This window comes from Haliotis asinina, chromosome 15, assembly GCF_037392515.1.
Source record: "Haliotis asinina isolate JCU_RB_2024 chromosome 15, JCU_Hal_asi_v2, whole genome shotgun sequence".
Taxonomy (NCBI): Eukaryota; Metazoa; Mollusca; class Gastropoda; order Lepetellida; family Haliotidae; genus Haliotis; species Haliotis asinina.
This window is the reverse complement of record NC_090294.1, coordinates 7074347-7091784: the sequence shown is the minus strand read 5'-3', so window position 1 is coordinate 7091784 and position 17438 is coordinate 7074347. Positions and strand designations below refer to the sequence as shown.

General features: G+C 41.1%; 1 protein-coding gene across 1 annotated transcript in view; it reads right to left on the bottom strand.

The window, feature by feature from the left end:
• LOC137265563 (insulin-degrading enzyme-like) overlaps positions 1–17438 on the bottom strand; it is a 42772-nt gene that overhangs the window by 5934 nt on the left and 19400 nt on the right. Inside the window, exons 16-28 of the mRNA XM_067800983.1 lie at positions 16455–16550; positions 16215–16241; positions 15467–15549; positions 10596–10740; positions 9913–10023; positions 9313–9433; positions 7949–8040; positions 7038–7149; positions 6521–6688; positions 5534–5658; positions 2503–2650; positions 1578–1639; positions 459–617 (exon numbers count right to left, since the gene is read on the bottom strand). Coding sequence (XP_067657084.1) covers positions 459–617; positions 1578–1639; positions 2503–2650; positions 5534–5658; positions 6521–6688; positions 7038–7149; positions 7949–8040; positions 9313–9433; positions 9913–10023; positions 10596–10740; positions 15467–15549; positions 16215–16241; positions 16455–16550 — 1449 coding nt within the window. The remainder of the gene's footprint in view (positions 1–458; positions 618–1577; positions 1640–2502; positions 2651–5533; positions 5659–6520; positions 6689–7037; positions 7150–7948; positions 8041–9312; positions 9434–9912; positions 10024–10595; positions 10741–15466; positions 15550–16214; positions 16242–16454; positions 16551–17438) is intronic.

The window sequence follows — 17438 nt, the reverse complement described above, 5'->3', positions numbered from 1 at the left end:
AAGATCCATGGAAGGTCCTCCTGGCACCTGGGACCAAAGGATCCTTGAAGGCTGCTAAGACACCTTAAACAGCAATCTTGTACAGTTTGTGTGCGTTCAAAGGGGTATGATGAATGATTAATGACTTTAAATAGGGATAAGTGCACAAAACATAAATAAGACACATGGTCCTGAAACCTCTGTACCCAATAGGATATGAAATCTGATTTTTTTATGATCGATTACAGAAACAGTCTTAACCAACCATCATGTAATATTGTGCTATTTTCATTCTCCACACCAAGGAGTGCTAAACAACTGGTGGAACAGTGCCAGTACGCACTTCAGGTGCAACTGAACACAGACAGGTGGGATGACATCGAGCAGTCAGGAAAAAGCCAGCACTTATCCCTATTTCAAGTTATTTAATCATTCATGGTTCTCATTTGAATGGACAGTAGTACCAGTTGGCAACTTACTGTTGGCCCTGTGATGATGACCTCATCCTCCCCTCTATCTATCCGGTCATTGGCCTGCGAGTCGCTCCCCAGATCACCATTCATCTGATCACCAGGGTTACTCGAGATGATGTGCACACTCAGCTTATGTCGCTTTGGAGCATCAGCAGCGATGTAGGACTGCAAGTGGGACGAACAAACAATGAATTTGTTAGAGTGTGGTCAGATGCAAAATTTTGAGATTGCTCAAATCAGAATCATAACATCATTTCTAAGAATATTGTTTTATGTACAAACACTTTAGCTCCCAATATATCTCAATACATATCACAATACAGGAACCAGAATGGCAATGTATTGTAATGCAATATATTTCCCAATACACAGCCCTACTGAGTGCAACATGCATACACACCATTCTTGGGTATTCGTTATGTTTTATAACATATCCACTAGTTACCCATAAGTCAGACATCACCAGTGAAATACCCATAGACTTAGATGTTGATTACTGTTGCAAGGATAATTTTAATAAATTGAGTAGAAGTCGTTTGATATTTCGCAAATATCTCGGAAATCACCTTCAGCTATGTGTACATAATTTACTTTCATCTCTCCGTAGTTATCAAATGGCACCTCATTAAGCACCATTTGTACACCTTGATTTTAATCTATCTCACAGAGGGCCATGTTAAATCTGATTGGCATCTCTAATATATGTCTTTTAAATAAATGTAGTTTTTCTTAATAGTCATCATAAAATTGAACGGAAATTATGTGAATGTAGCTGAGGTGATTTCACAGCTTGTAGATAAGTACTGAAAGCAATTCGACCAAAACTAAATTCATGAAAATTATTCTTGCATGTGTTGATTAACATGCAGGTCTATGGGAATTTCACTATTGATGACTCACTTAAGGCCAAATCCCTTCTACATTCCTAGGCTAGGAAACAATGTCATATCCTCACTCTCTCACTACTATGTCCCAGCTGAATCTCTGATGCATATTTACAGCAAAACTGAGTTCTAAAGTTTAGCTGTTTCAGGGTATCACAATCAATTCCACTTATTGCCACTGTCACCAATATACTCACTAACAAATAGGGTATTCTCAACCATGAAGAAATATGCTACTCACCTTGTAAAATGTGTATAGATCATCCTTGGTGAGAGTCTTCAAATATGCTACTTCCACATTATCTAAGAACAAAAATACAGGCTTTACTCGTCAACTTAACATTACCAGTTCAACAGTGGGAGCATTACAGATGAAGTGATTCACAAAGAGTTGGTGAGTTCTTATGACTAGTGTCAAGTAATAAGTCAGTGAGTTTAGTTTTACACATCATTCAGCAACATTTCAGCAATATGGCAGCATTCTGCAAATAATCAACTTGGACCAATCCAGTGATCAAAAGCATAAGCACTGATCTACCAAATTGGGATACTATGTCAGTGAGCCTAAGTCAGTGAGTCTGACCACTCGATCCTGTTAGTTGTCTCTTACAACTCAGTTTAAAATATGATTAAAAAGTTCAGTTTGTGTCAAGAAATCTGGGCCAGATCAATTCTGGAACAATCATATGATTCTGGGCATGCTCAAGGGAAGCAACTCTGCACACTTGTATACACACAGGAAGAGAATGGGAGAGGGAGTGAGCAAGTGAGAGTGTTTTGAAACATTCCGGCCATATCTTGTTAGGCAGCCCCAGTGAAATTCCACCCATTATCAATCAAACTGGCCATCAGCTGTATCAGTGGTGCTGAGGTAGCCTAATGGTAAGCGTTTGCTCATCAAGCTGAAGACACAGGTTTCATACCCTACATGGGTACAATGTGTGAAGCCCATTTCTTGAGTTCCCCACCTTGATATTGCAGGAAATGGCTTAAAGTGGCATAAAACCATACTCACTCACTCACTCACTCACTCACTCACTCACTCACTCACTCACTCACTCACTCACTCACTCACTCACTCACTCACTCACTCAGCATAATCAGCCCTCACTCATAATCTGACCTCACTCATGTGTAACAACACCCCCCATGACACTAACACTCACCTCTGTCAAAGTGGTACTGCTCGGAGATGATCTCTCCCCAGAACTTGCCATTCAGCACAGATAGCTTCTTGGGTTTCTCCAATCGTTTTGCTGCCAGGGCCTTCACGTGCTTGGCAAACTCCTCTTCACTCATCTTGTTAATATAATCCTACACACACAAACAGTTCTAATGGTATCACTTCACTATCAATCCAAATGTATCTGTAATTCCAGCTGGGAAAGACAGAGGTACATCTCATTCATTCCCACTAGTAAATTGTCAAGCAAGACTGATGTTCTGACATATTTTGTGGAATGCCTAAATTAATCTAGTGAACTAAATGTGATAACACTTATTGTCTATAATGTAAAACTGAGGAACTAAACGTGATAACTATTATTTCTAATGTGTAACTGAAGAGTGTTTGTCTGAGCTAAAATATGAATCTAACAACTATCTGTCTTTTTAACCTAACCTAACATTAAATTAAACATCTGGTTTCAGCAATGTTGAAAACCCAACTTCAATATTCTAACATATAAATTCTGGAAGCCGGTGCAGTTGACCCGCAGGCAAATCTCATGCAGTCCACATGGAAGCATTGCGATGAATGTTTATATATTCCATAAAAAATGAATGACATGCGCTTGAGTGATCTCTCCCCTGCAGCTGACAAGAAACTGATGGAAGAGAACAACCCCACAGTCAATATCAGTTTTAGCCACTAAAAATAAGGATATTTTCTGTTCAAGACAGTGGTATTATTTGTAAGGCTAAAGACAAATGTGTAGTGCAAACACACATTAAAGGGGCACTGATGCGGAGCAATTTCCACGGACTGGTTGTTTCTTTTGTTATTGTTTTTCTCCCAGATGATATCCCAGAATTCGTGACTGGTTCGCAATCTCTGCTGCGCCACCCATATGCGCAATTGATAGTTTAAGTATAGACTGACCAACAAAGATGAAGTCATTATTATGAAAACAAATGAAACACTTTGATGTTAATCATCTGCCAGTGGCAAAAAATGGTTAGGACTGAAAAATAACGAAGTCAGTGTACGTATTAATAGTTTGCCTCACAACCATAATTAGTTTCTTGATACATTTGTATGTATTTTGAAAGTTTGTGAAAAAAAACACACACAATCTGCTTATACTTATAGTGAATTTATAACGTGACTGTAATATCTAAACTTTGTATAGATTGCCAACATGAATCATATTTCACACACCCGCTATTCACGACCTAGTGCATGTTTTCTGTACTACAGATTCTGCTGAATGCTACAACGAATGAATTAAAACAAAATGCAGATATTAAGTTTAGAAGAGACTAAAGTTATAGCAACAATGTCAGGCTATTACCTCATTCTGGAATGTATCTATCAATATCCACATAAAAGAATGATATTCCATTCGTCTGCAGCTGGTAAATAATCCTGCTCTATGTCGTGTGTCTTACAACAGTCTAATTTGCGAAAAAGTGACACATCGTTTCAGGTCTTTCTCATTGGTTAACTCCTGATAAACCTCTCATTTGTCACCTAAGATAGCACACCTGGCAAGTGATTGTATGATGTCATCCTTTCTAAGTAATTTTGTTAATCAATAATGAGCAATCAATCAATCAACGCAATGGTGGTTAATTCTTTGAAGGGAGGATGTTTCTACACACGCACTTTACCACAGGGTGTAGTCACTATAGATTAGTAAATCTACAAACAAAAACACTGCCATTTTGACAAATCCGCCGTGGAAGTAATTAATCAATCAGTGTGTTATCGGTTCATCCTTTGAACGATATTTTGTAACTCAACTGATAAACCCTCTTGCATCACTTATACAGACATATTACATAACATACAATACATTTGCTACTACAGACCTTATTTTATAATGTTGAGTATTTACTCCAGACAGGAGAAGTGCCAAATGGGAGCCTTTGTCAAGTAATCTTAGTGGTGTTACCACTAATTATACCTGTCATAAATTCATTAGTGAATCAAGCCATCAAGTGAATGGTGACAAATAACACGTGTAGGTTTATACCATCAAACGCGAGTTACAGCAAGGAAGATGTAATCTCTGTGTCGCATGCACCCTGAAAACATTTATTGGCCGAAACTGTTTTGAGAATACCAACGGAACTTTGTTGTTACATAAGAAATACATACAAGCATTTGCTGTGTATAAAATATATCAGCTGTGTGTTTTTATTATCATAGATAATAAACCAGGGTTGCTACCAAAATTTAGCATGATTTTTGCTAGACTATCTAAATATAAAGCTTTGCAATCTTTCAGGGTTATATGAAGTACATGGCTTGCTACATACCTGTAGACATCATATTTTCACATGACATTTGGGTCAGTCACTAGACCACTATACCATCCAGGCATCAGAAAAAAACTCCAATCCTGGGATATTTTGTTACAATCAGACAACGATTACCATGGATATTTTTAAATAGAGGCATATGATGGGCATCCGGTCTCCTGACTGTTTAGGGTGAAGAAATTCTGCTAATGAGGACAGGAGCCCAAACCCTGTGTCCGTCACGGTCGAGGGAGCGGGTGCTGACCAATTTGCAGCTTGGTTTCGTAACCAGACCTTTGGCGAGAAACATTATTCGCTCCGCATCAGTGCCCCTTTAAGACATTGTTGGTGTACTTCATTGTCTTCATGTGTGTAAGTTCACACACCTTTGTCTTCATAGTATTTATTAATCAAGTTACTGTTATCCCTGACAATATTCTAAAAAACATTAATCAAGGCTACCTCAATTTCATTATCTAAAGACTTTTCATTTCCAATTGCCAATCACAAGATTTTTTCAAAGCCAAGGGCCAAATTGCCTCTCCAACACAGATCCAAATTCAAAGAGTTATCGGTACTAGATTGCTACTTTAGCAAACCTTTGCTCTGCTGTTCGGAAACTACAACATAGCAATCAACAGATCCACAGTTATCTTCGTTCCTGCAACCATTAGAGACTTGGGACCTATACTGATGCTGAGTCTCCACAGGATAATACGCTACAGCACTTACGTCAATGGTCTTGAGGAAGGCTTCAACCCGAGATTCCACAAAGGCCGGCTGTCTGTCTGATTGGACGATCACTCGGAGACCCTGGACGCCACTAGACCGACGCAGACCACTGAACACTATATAACCTGAAGACAACACACATTCATTGTAAGTGAGTGAGTTTAGTTTAGTTTTAGAAATATTCAAGCTATGTGACAGTGGTCTGTAAATAATAGAGTTTGGACTACACAATCCAGTGATCAACATCATGAGCATCAATCTGCCCTTTGTTGAACCGATGACATGTGTCAGCTGAGTCAGTGAACCAGACCACCCAAAAACATTAGTCGCCTCTTAAAAACAAGCACAGTCACCTCTTGTGGCAAGTATGGGTTGCTGAAGACCTAGAAGTGCTAGAAGGATAACAGTCACACGACTTAACACACCAGGTACTCATAATCCTCTAGATCAACAGAGGCAATTCTAAACAAACTCTCACCTAAGATGAGACCACATGTATCACATGTGGGGCAGGACTGGAGTCCTAGAAACTCTCAGGAGTCAAAGTGCCAAACACGGCCACCCATCCATGGACTCTCCACACCCAACACTAATTAAATTCAACCGATTTGTGACCTGAGCTCTATGCAGAGGACCACACACTGCCCAACCACAACATGACCAACCACATAGTCATCATTATGAACTTTTATATTTGACAAAGTTGCCCTGACCATACACACCATCAAACATGATTGACACCTGTCATAACTGCTTGTATAAAATGAATACCCTTGACACTGAACTTTGGTGAACAACATGCACTCTGTCACACTGTATTTATAAACTTTTTCACACATTGTGATCTTGAAAATAAAGCCAGTAGTTCAAGGTCAAACTGTGTCATGTAATGAAAGAAGAAAGGGACAATCTCATCAATCTTTTGTGACCTACATTCTCCATCAAAGTGAGTAAAACATGTTGTAAAGATGTTGTTGACGTAGTCACCTAGCTGTTCCTGCGTGCGGAGGATGTTGAAGCAGGGCTCACTGATGATCTGAGAGAACAGTTCCAGCTGCATATTTAGTGTCGTGTCCTGGCGGCCACATTGGTAGTAGATCTCAATACACGACCCACTGTGCACAGTGTTGGTCTGCTCGTACATGTAGTAGCAGCCTGCGACAGGATAACATGGCGTACATGACACATCACACATGATAAATGCCATATAACAGATGACAGAATTACAGCTTATGCCAGTCTGACTAATGTCATGCAATAAGGAGTAAAACTACTTGATGAGTCCTTATCCATTATCACAATTAAGGCTTGTATATTTTCAGGTTCCAAGTTGTATCTGTTACAAGTTGGTTCAGCTGTTGATAATATTGACTCAGTTGTCACAAGTATAAAATTTATGTCAGATATACACAGTTTGACAGTAAGTAGATTCTACAAAGTGTACACATGCTACACACAGCCCTCCTCCACCCCTCCCGTCCATCACACACACTCCATACCATACCATCAGGCAACTGTAATTCTCGTGTACGCTTGTGCTGACTTGGCAGAAGTGGTTTTGAGCCACTCTTTTCCCGAAGTATTGTCTCTATCATGGTGCCTATCTCCAGAGCCCGCTGAAGAAGAGAGGTGAACAGTGTGAAAATATCATAGTGGAAATCATCATGTTATTTCTCGCAAGAAATACCATCTGAGTGTCCACGTCATATTAGAATAATGTAATTTTCTGAATACAATTGATATTTTATACTTATCCTGACTCATGACATAAGCCCTCCCAGCCGCCCCGCACAGCAATGCTGAATTTCTATATTTGCATGTTGGGCAATATACAAGGAGAGAGTAAAGAGCATGGCCAGTCACATGACCAATACGCAGGAAAGGGGAGGCTACACATGGGTGAGTGTATTTTACATCCGCTTCTTTCTAGAAGGGAACTTCAAGGGATTTCAGGTATTCCACAACCTTTGCCAGAGAAGAGGGGATAAGCAATTAGCATGAGTCAGGATAAGGAAAACTTACCAATATTTAGGCACAAGTGTTGTAAGGATAGTATGATATGGGCACTCATATAATATTCTGTTTATTACCGGAGTCTACAAATTGAGGAAAATATACCCAAATCTAATTTCAAACATAGGCTGACTACCCTCTGTCACTACATGTAGGACACAACATCATAGAAGAAACATAACGTCAGAGCAATTCTCATGAAGTCTTGCCACCATGACAAAGTGATATTTTGCTCTAATGCATTGTATAAAAAATATGAACCCTGATATTTTCACCCTCATAGGCCATTATTAGGTTATTATAGGCCAGTCAAATGTGAATATGGGTGAACATAATCCTAGTTAAGGAAAGACTAACTGATCATTTCTATATTCTCCGCCAAATACAAGAATAAACAAGCACCTGTTTAGTGATGTTTCCATACATGAGGCCTTCCACATAGACCTTGGACAGCAGCTGGGGAATGAAGGCTTGGAGTCTCTCCAGCGTCACATCTGTACAGCACACAACACACATCATCACAGGACGAATTTCACTATCCAGAACTACATCAATGTTTCCTTGATTCCTATGCATCACTGCACATTTTAGGTAATGGTTCATAAAAGATTATCAACTCTCTTAATATCGTACATAATATTCTATTCTGAAAATGTTCACCAAAATGAAATTTAAATATTGTGGAATATTTGCTTGGATACATCAGTTTCTCACAAAATCAGTAACCAGTTGTTTTAAAGTTAGCCAGCAGTCAAAAGATCTGTTCTTGAATATGTTCATATTTATATACAATGGAAGCTGTCTAATTCGGACTCGAATGGGATCGACTTTTGTGTCCGAATTATGAGGAGTCCGAATTGGATTGGCAAGAGTCAAGAGTTAGCTCCCTTGACCGGGAGATGAGCTTGCACGGTACTTTTCCATGGTGTAATGTGTTTTCGGGGTAATAGCGCAAAAGGTGATCATGGACATTTTTGCGTACCTCTAGATTATCTAAACTGTAATTCCGTCAAAAAATATAACTTCATCTTTTATAAATAATTTATTGTTAGAATGCTCTGTCGTCGAGTGGTTTCCAATGCAACACACATTTCATGTCTTGTCCGTAAGCACGAGCTCTAGAAGTGACATACCATGTTTTCGTGTTACTCGCTATTTCGAGGGGCAACTCCCTTGTATGGAAGTGCATGTGATTCAATCTTCTCCACAGAAATCAACAAATACAACGTTCCATTGGTTCAGGCATTTTGTCACTGATGAGAAATTACTGGAGTATTGTCTTTTTATAACAAAATCGCATACCATCAAAATGACTATGAGTGAGTCGTGTCAGCTTGCTGAATTTCTTTGTTAATTCCTTTTGTTAATTGCTTATCATCACACCTGATAATCCGTTCGAATTCGGTAATCGGCTTACTACAAAGCACTTCCGCCTCAGGCAGTCCCGCTAGTCCAAGTTAATTAGCAATGTTTTCATAGTAAATTACCTTGTAGGGCGGAGATTTCAGTCCAAAATCCGAGTTACATGAAGTCTGAATTAGTTAGCCTATATGTAATGATAGCTTAGTTACATTCTGCCGGGACCAACAATTCGGTCCGAATTATATAGAAAACCGAGTTACATAGTTTCCAAGTAAGACAGCTTCCACTGTATTTCACACATGTCAGTTTATCCCAGTGTTTTGTTGGCTACAGCAACGCCACATTCTTACATATACTGTCATGTGCTATGTGATTAATCATAATGCTAGCCAAGACAAACTAACCATCTAATGACTCCAGAAGTTCAGACTTTGTCCAGACCATCTCAGACACAAGGACGGAGGTGAAGTAGATGGCGTGCTGGTGAGGCTGCTCAGCCACAAAGTTCTTCAGCCCACGATAGTACTGAAGGAAGCACACACATGTGTAGACATAATGTACCTAAGTCTGTTGGGGCATACCCGAACATATCCCTGCAGTTCAGTAATTACTGTCAATACGGACGATTATGTTGAGGTGAAATTAGTAGGTTACGTGGTGGACTGAAATTGATTAATGACATTTTTACTTCAATTTTCCAAGTAAATGCAATCAAAGTCAAACTTAAGTACAATCAAAGAGGTTTTCTAAGGTCTAACACCATCATCATTTTGTCATAGGACAGTGCATGTTCAATAGTATCCCTTAGAGATCATGTAACTGATCATTTCTATATTGTATCTATACACTGGAAACTTCAATTACTCTTTCAAGAAATTTAGCTTTAGTTACCCTAAACATTTACTGAAGTTGCTTACTGAGTACACTTTGGTCACTGCATGTTCTTCCCTAATTAAACTACAACTGCTTATTAAGGATGACACTATCTGGCACCAAAGACTCACCAACTCCTTGATGATCTCGTAACGTTTGGGATCCACAGTGTAGGTGGTGAATCGCTCTATGATCTTCTGTAGCAGCACATGTAGCTTGTCACTGTAACCCTTGACAGATAACTGAAGGCAGAAGACAGAAAGTCACACTTAGAGATATCACAATGCACTGATACTGTCCAGGAAGGTCACAATATTGTTAAGAGAGTGTATTTTCTGTAAATTGTATTATTAATTAAGTAATAATTGTTAGTGGCTCACAACGTTTATTGTTTTGAATAATAATCACTGTGGGTCACATTTCGTATCATGAATGTTAATTACTTTATCGGCAGGCCTTGAAGGCAGTTCTCTAGAGTTACCTCGCTTTTAAAAAAGGTAAACACAAGACTACTACTGTTCTAGAGCATCCCACATTAGTGGCGATAGTTGTAAGTGTTCGAAAGTTCCAGAGTGAATGACAGCATACATAAAGGCTAGTTGCTGTGCTGTCGGACACGGAAATATACAGAAATACACACAGATAACTGGAGTACATAACTCTGCATCTCTGTCAATGCTTGATCTGCATAATCACTGCCTGACCACTCACTGTGTTACATTCTGCATCTTTTGTAACGGTAATTTTCTGGTGGTGTACCTAACACCTGCCCCCTCACCACCACCCACCCCACACTTCCCCACCCCACACTGACCGTCATTCCATACATCGTGTTGTCCAGGTTGTACCCGAGTCCGGCCAACTCTGCATCATAGGCATATTCATTGACAGCATCCTTAAACAGCAGCATCAAAAGGCTGTTCATGTTGGCATGCAGTGGGTCTATGTAGGCGTAGGAGCTAAAACAGTGACAGCAAAGGACGTCTACAAACATATCCTTAAATGCAATCACGTATGGAAACAGACACACAGACACAGACATGTCACATACCAAGAAGACGAAAACTACATAAATTATATGCTAATTTAAGTAACAAGTAGAAATAATGGAAAATTAAGGCCAGACCAATTTTATTTCTTGTTTTAGGGATCCGCCTGCCGTATTTATTCAAGAATGAAAAAAAAAAAAAATTATTCAAATCTAAATATTTTAGATATTTACATACTTAACTTACCATAGGGCTTATGCATATTACCTCAAGCATTGCTTAGAAGAGATCAGACAGTCGTTGATACGCCATTCTACCATCCTAGAATTCTACTGCTAGGACGGAGTTCAGCGCTGAAAGGTACGTCGCAATGGTGTTACCTCGCAAGTGTTTAGATCTTCTCAGGTATAGAAAAAAATTCCGCCAGCAACTGAGGAGAAGCTGCTAACGGATTCTGCTTCCTGAATGTACAAAATTTCTCAAAAGACGTCCACTTGCTGTCATAAAGAGATGTCATAGATACCCGGTGCGCACGCGCAATGACCTTTGCCACCCAAGTAAAATAGCCCTTAGCCCTTAGAGCTTTCTGTAAATGGTCCAGACGTGAAGACAAAACCTCGCTGGATCAGGATGGTGAAGATGACTGAGTGGATGGCAGAGTAACTGCGGCCAATCCGGTAGCGGTAGGGGGTCCCCGTCGGCGAGACGACGCAAGGCGGGGAACCACGTTCTGGCCAGCCACCAGGGCGCGACCAAAAGCAGATGAATCCGCCGGGTCTGATTGATCTTGGCCATCACCACTGGTAGAAGCGCTGGTGGAAGGAACGCATACGCGTCCAGCCCCTCCCATGACAGGGACATGGCGTCTGTCGCCCAAGCCTGCGGTTCCGGAACAGGAGACACGTACAATGGAAGTTGATTGTTGAGTCGTGTCGCGAACAGGTCGATGAGCGGCTGACCATGTTGTTGACACTATCCACTCTGTTGGCGATGGTCTGCCTAGTCTGGAGAGGGCGTCTGCTAGTACGTTTCTGCAACCCGGGATGTGACAAACCTGAACTTGAACATTGCCGTCGTCGAGAATGTTGGCCAGCTGAAACATCTGCTCCAACAACCGGCGAGATGTCGTGGTGCCCTGATTCCGTATAACGACCGTGGAATTGTCGGAAGCTATCAGTAGACATGTGTTCTGCAAAACAGACATCCAATGCTGAACTGCAAGAATGACCGCTTGAAACTCTAGACTGTTGATGTGCCACCCGCGTTCGACGTCGGACCACAGCCTCGAGACTGTCTGACCATTGAGGTGAGTGCCCCAACCCAGAAGGGAAGCACCGACAAAAAGTTCGTGGTCGGGTGTCAAGTCTGTCAAGGAGACGCCGATGCAAACGTTTGACTCTAGGGTCCACCATCGCAGATACCGGTGAAGATGATCTGGTAGAGGGAACTTGATACGAAGAACGTCGGCTTGTATGTACGGCAGGAGAAAACGCTGTAACGGCCAAAGCATTAGATGACCCCTTAGCATCAAATCTTGAGCCGACGTGAGAAGGCCTAGCAGGGACTGCCACTCCCTGAGAGACATCGGCTGAGTGAGTCTGCGATCGGCGAAGGCTGCTCTCTTGACCCAACGCGCCGGTGGGATTCTGACAAGGTTGAAATGAGTCAGAAACAAACCCCCGATGAACGTCAACTCCTGGGACGGCTCCATATGGGACTTCTCTCTGTTGACGATCCACCCCAGTTGTTCGAGGAGGCGCATGGCAAACCTCAGCTGTCTGCGTAGCCACTGAGGATCGGTATGATTGAGGAGACAGTCGTCTATGTAAGGATCGATGTCGGTGTTCCAAAGATGGAGGAAATGGGTGATCAGCGCAGTGATACGAGTGAAAAGCCACGGGGCCGTGGAAATGCCAAATGGGAGTACCTTCCATTGGTAGTGACGACTGGCGAACACAAACCGCAGGAACTTCCTGTGCGGCCGATAAATCGGGACATGGAGATAAGCATCCTGCAGGTTGAGGCTGGCTAGCCATGACCTGGGTCCGAGCTTGGTCAGCAGTTGTCCCAGAGAGATCATGCGGAAGTGAGGTGGGTCTTGAAGATACAGCCGGTTGAACGTCTCCATGTTGTGTATCATGCGCAATTTCCCAGAATCCTTCTTGGCTACGAGGAAAATGGGTGAGTAGAAGAACCCCGGGGACTGTTGGGGGTCTAGCACTGTCTCTATGGCGTTCTTGTCTAGTAACATTTGAATGCTCTTGGTTAACAAAAGACTTTGGGTTGAAGAATACACGCATGACTGGGGCGTTGATGTCAGCAGCGGCGACACGGTAAGGAGGGGCTTGTAACCAGTCCGAAGTATGTTGGTAACATAAGGAAACATAAGGATCTTCTAGTATTGTCCAATTTCTCCAAAAGATCCCTAATCTCCCGCCTACAGGAGTGGGTCGTATCAGGACGACTGGGGGCGGGAGGTCCCAGTGGTGCTGGACCAATCTTTCAATGGCTAGAGTAGGGGTGCTTGCCTCTATCCCGGCTGGGTGTCGGTGTCAGCATCGGCGTCAGGAGCACCAGAGAAATCAAAGTCGACGATGGCGCTGGGTCAGCGCTCGAGCGTAGTAAGGTTCTCAGTAACTTCTGTACCTCCAGGTGAGCGAGGGCATCCGGGTGAGAGAGATCAACGAAGGTGTCCGAAAAGCGCTGCAATCCAGGCATCGGATCCAAAGGAGGCAAAGGAAGCATCAAAGAAGGCGCCGACACTACTGATGGAGATGGTTGATCCTCTGGCGTCCTTGCAAGTGAAGATCATGATCCCAAAGCAGGAGACGACATTTTCCGTTTCCTTTGCGTAAAACGTTTCTTCTTAGCCGACAAGTACTCCTTGAATTCCTGTACAGTAAGAGACGAGCAATGATGGCAGCGATCATCAAAACCACAAATAACTACTGCACAGTCCGGACACCAGGGGTGGGGATCCTTTGCCGACTTCTGCACCTTACAGAGTGTGCAAAATTGTCGGGTCATAATAAGGCTGCAACATGCAGAAAAGCAAGCAACACTGAGAACCACGCCATAAAGAAAAAAAATGGAGCAACACCCATGTAGAACAAATGAGCACGCCCTAGCGACGAGACAACAGAGAGAAACCAACATGGCTGCCCCCAATGAACCACGCACGGCGTCAGAAGAAAAAACGACGATAAAATGGATAAGAACAACAATATCTACACATGGCAAAGCACATAGGCAAAGGAAACCGCTTGGGAACCAAACTTTACCCACATGTGCAAAGAAAAAGGACAAACAACATGGAAAACTAAGGATAACGATGTGAGTCGAAAACACGAGGTAGCCAGGTAAGTGAAGTAAAAAAGGGAGAAAACGGTAGAAAACCATACCTACCAGTACAATATCAAACACAGTAGCAAATAGCGTAACAAACGAAAAAACACGTCTGATGTGTGAGACGCTTGAAGTAAAAGTGAAGTTTTGGATTGCTCGTGCATGCGCGATTAGTGAGATCGCGTCACTTCCGTTCCAATACACTGGTCGATACATGAGGTGGCCAATTGGTAGAATGGTGTATCAACGACTGTCTGATCTCTTCTAAGCGATGCTTGAGGTAATATGCATAAGCCCTATGGTAAGGTAAGTTAAAAATATTAATTTTCCCTGCTCAAAAAATAAAATCCTAATGTTTTCATTGGCTTAAAATGTAAACTCACAAGAAAATACTTTTTAGGTTGTTTTTTTTACCCATATTCATTTCATAAATTGCAAAAAGTAAAATATTTTGAATATTTAGAAGGAATATTACTTTGATTGGAAATTTTATTTTTATTTTTTTTCCTGCCTGTCTTTAGGTTTTCAGAGGACAAAAATCTGTAAAAAACATGAAATAGATTTGGTCTGGCCTAATTAACTGAAATTTAGTTAATGGAAATCGAGTACACTAGCAATTGCTTTTGTAGAATCCACTGTAACCACAGAACAGTGTTTAACAGTATTTACTGTAGCATAAACATGTTTGTTCGTTGTTTCTGCTGCAATCAGTAATAGTCATTACAGTTTCTCAGTAAAGTACAGATTCTTGTACTATTTGTTGGCAATTCGATTAAATGGATGACTCTGAGGTGATACATTTTAGTCACCTTTTACAGACAGTTCTAAATTAGACAGTCAAGCAGGACTGTTATCAGCAACACCTTGATACACATTAGTCACCTTCTACAGACAGTTCTAAGTGAGATCTTCAAGCAGGACTGTTATCAGTAACACCTTGATACATATTAGTCACCTTTTACAGACAGTTCTAACCTAGACAGTCAAACAGGACAGTTATCAGCAACACCTTGATACACATTAGTCACCTTCTACGGACAGTTCTAAGTGAGATCTTCAAGCAGGACTGTTATCAGTAACACCTTGATATATATTAGTCACCTTTTACAGACAGTTCTAACCTAGACAGTCAAGCAGGACTGTTATCAGCAACACCTTGATACACATTAGTCACCTTCTACGGACAGTTCTAAGTGAGATCTTCAAGCAGGACTGTTATCAGCAACACCTTGATACATATTAGTCACCTTTTACAGACAGTTCTAAGTGAGATCTTCAATCGGGACTGTTATCAGTAACACTTTAATCCACATTAGTCACCAAACGGGAATGACAGTAAAGTTTTACTCACCTTCTGATTTCAAATGTCATGCAGGCTTTGGGTAGCAGGAACTCATCATCCTGCTTGAACCAGAACCGGCACATAGCATCATCCTGCAATCAGTTGCTTTGATCATTTATTTGGACGCCTGGAAATAACTGATCAAAGATATCTCAAACCAACCAAGCCTTCTGAGTGACCCTAAAAGATTCAAGTCTGTGGGTCCACATAACATATGTAAAAAGATTCAAATTTCATGTTTTTCATCTTACACTTGTCATAATCCACTGTGACCTCTTTGACTGGCATTTTCGAAGTTGCTGAGTAATAAGAAATGTATGGATATTATAGATGACAACTTCTATAGTATTTTATGATATGTGATTTTGGTATAGATTCCTACACAGTCGTCAAGAGTGGAGTTAAGAGTGAACGGCTACAGCTCAGAACAGACTTAAGTACAACTAATAGGAAACAACAACAAAAACAACACACTGGTATGCAAGAAAGGGATAAACAATAGCAATCAATATTAGTAATTATTGCAGCAACAAATTTAGAAAGCCAAATGGGCAAGAAGTGGAACAAAATTTACATAGATTAATTGGCAATGATAGCTGGAGCGTTCTGTTGTCTTATCAGTTCATTCTAGACTAACTAGGTCTCTGTTGATTGACGGTCTGTTTAGTTCAAAACTACTGACAGCAGCATTTAACGGGAAAAGGGTGCAAAAGAACAAAGGGTGTTAAGGATGAAGCATATCAACGATATTACATACCCTAATCATGTCAGGAACTGATGAGGACTGAAACATAAAGTATTACCATCATCACTGAGTGTATAAAGTGAGATAAGAACATGCTACATTGCTTTAGCAAGCTTCTACAATTTTCTCTGTCAAATATCAAGTCACTGAGACATCAGTTAATGTGAGACTATAATAGAAGTTAAGGAACTTGGTTAAAGATCATGTTTTGCGTTTTGTATAGCTAATTTGTTCATGTTTACAGATGTCTACCTCTGGCTCCCGTGTGACAATGTCAAAATTTGTTGGAATGAATTCATTTCTCTGAGGCAGACGGAGATTTTCATGCAGTCCACAATCACTCCATTTCTGAAAAAACAACATGTTCATGTTATACAAGACACAAGAAGTCATTACCTGACCAGATGTATGTCTGGAAATAGTGGGGGCATGGAATGGAGTGAATAACTGTTGAAATAAGTTTCAGTCATTACATAGAGAGGATCACTTACTTAAGTCACATCATCTCTGGATGTTTCTATGACTCCATGTCAACTAACGCTAATCATCTCCACAAGAATATAACTTAATGTTGACTAACTTCTAGTCATCTCTGAATGAATACATGAAGCAATGTTGTCACCCTAGTCATCGCTGTTGTCTTTGCCTGATCATCTCTGAGACCCGTGAAGGTCCCGGGGTAGAATAGGCCTTCAGCAACCCATGCTTGCCATAAAAGGTGACTATGCTTGTCGTAAGAGGCGACTAACGAGATCGGGTGGTCAGACTAGCTGACTTGGTTGACACATGTCATCGGTTCCCCATTGCGCAGATCGATGCTCATGTTATTTATCACTGGATTGTCTGGTCCAGACTCGATTATTTACAGACCGTCGCCATATAGCTGGAATATTGCTAAGTGTGACGTAAAACTAAACTCACTCACTCACTCACTCACTCACTGATCATCTCTGCAGGTATACCTGACTTGCCCTAATCATCTCCGCAGCTATACCTGACTTGCCCTAATCATCTCTGTAGGTATATTTGACTCACCTAATCATCTCTGCAGGTATACCTGACTTGCCCTAATCATCTCTGTAGGTATATTTGACTCACCTAATCATCTCTGCAGGTATACCTGACTTGCCCTAATCTTCTCTGTAGGTATATTTGACTCACCTAATCATATCTGCAGTTATACCTGACTTGCCCTAATCATCTCTGCAGGTATATTTGACTCACCTAATCATCTTT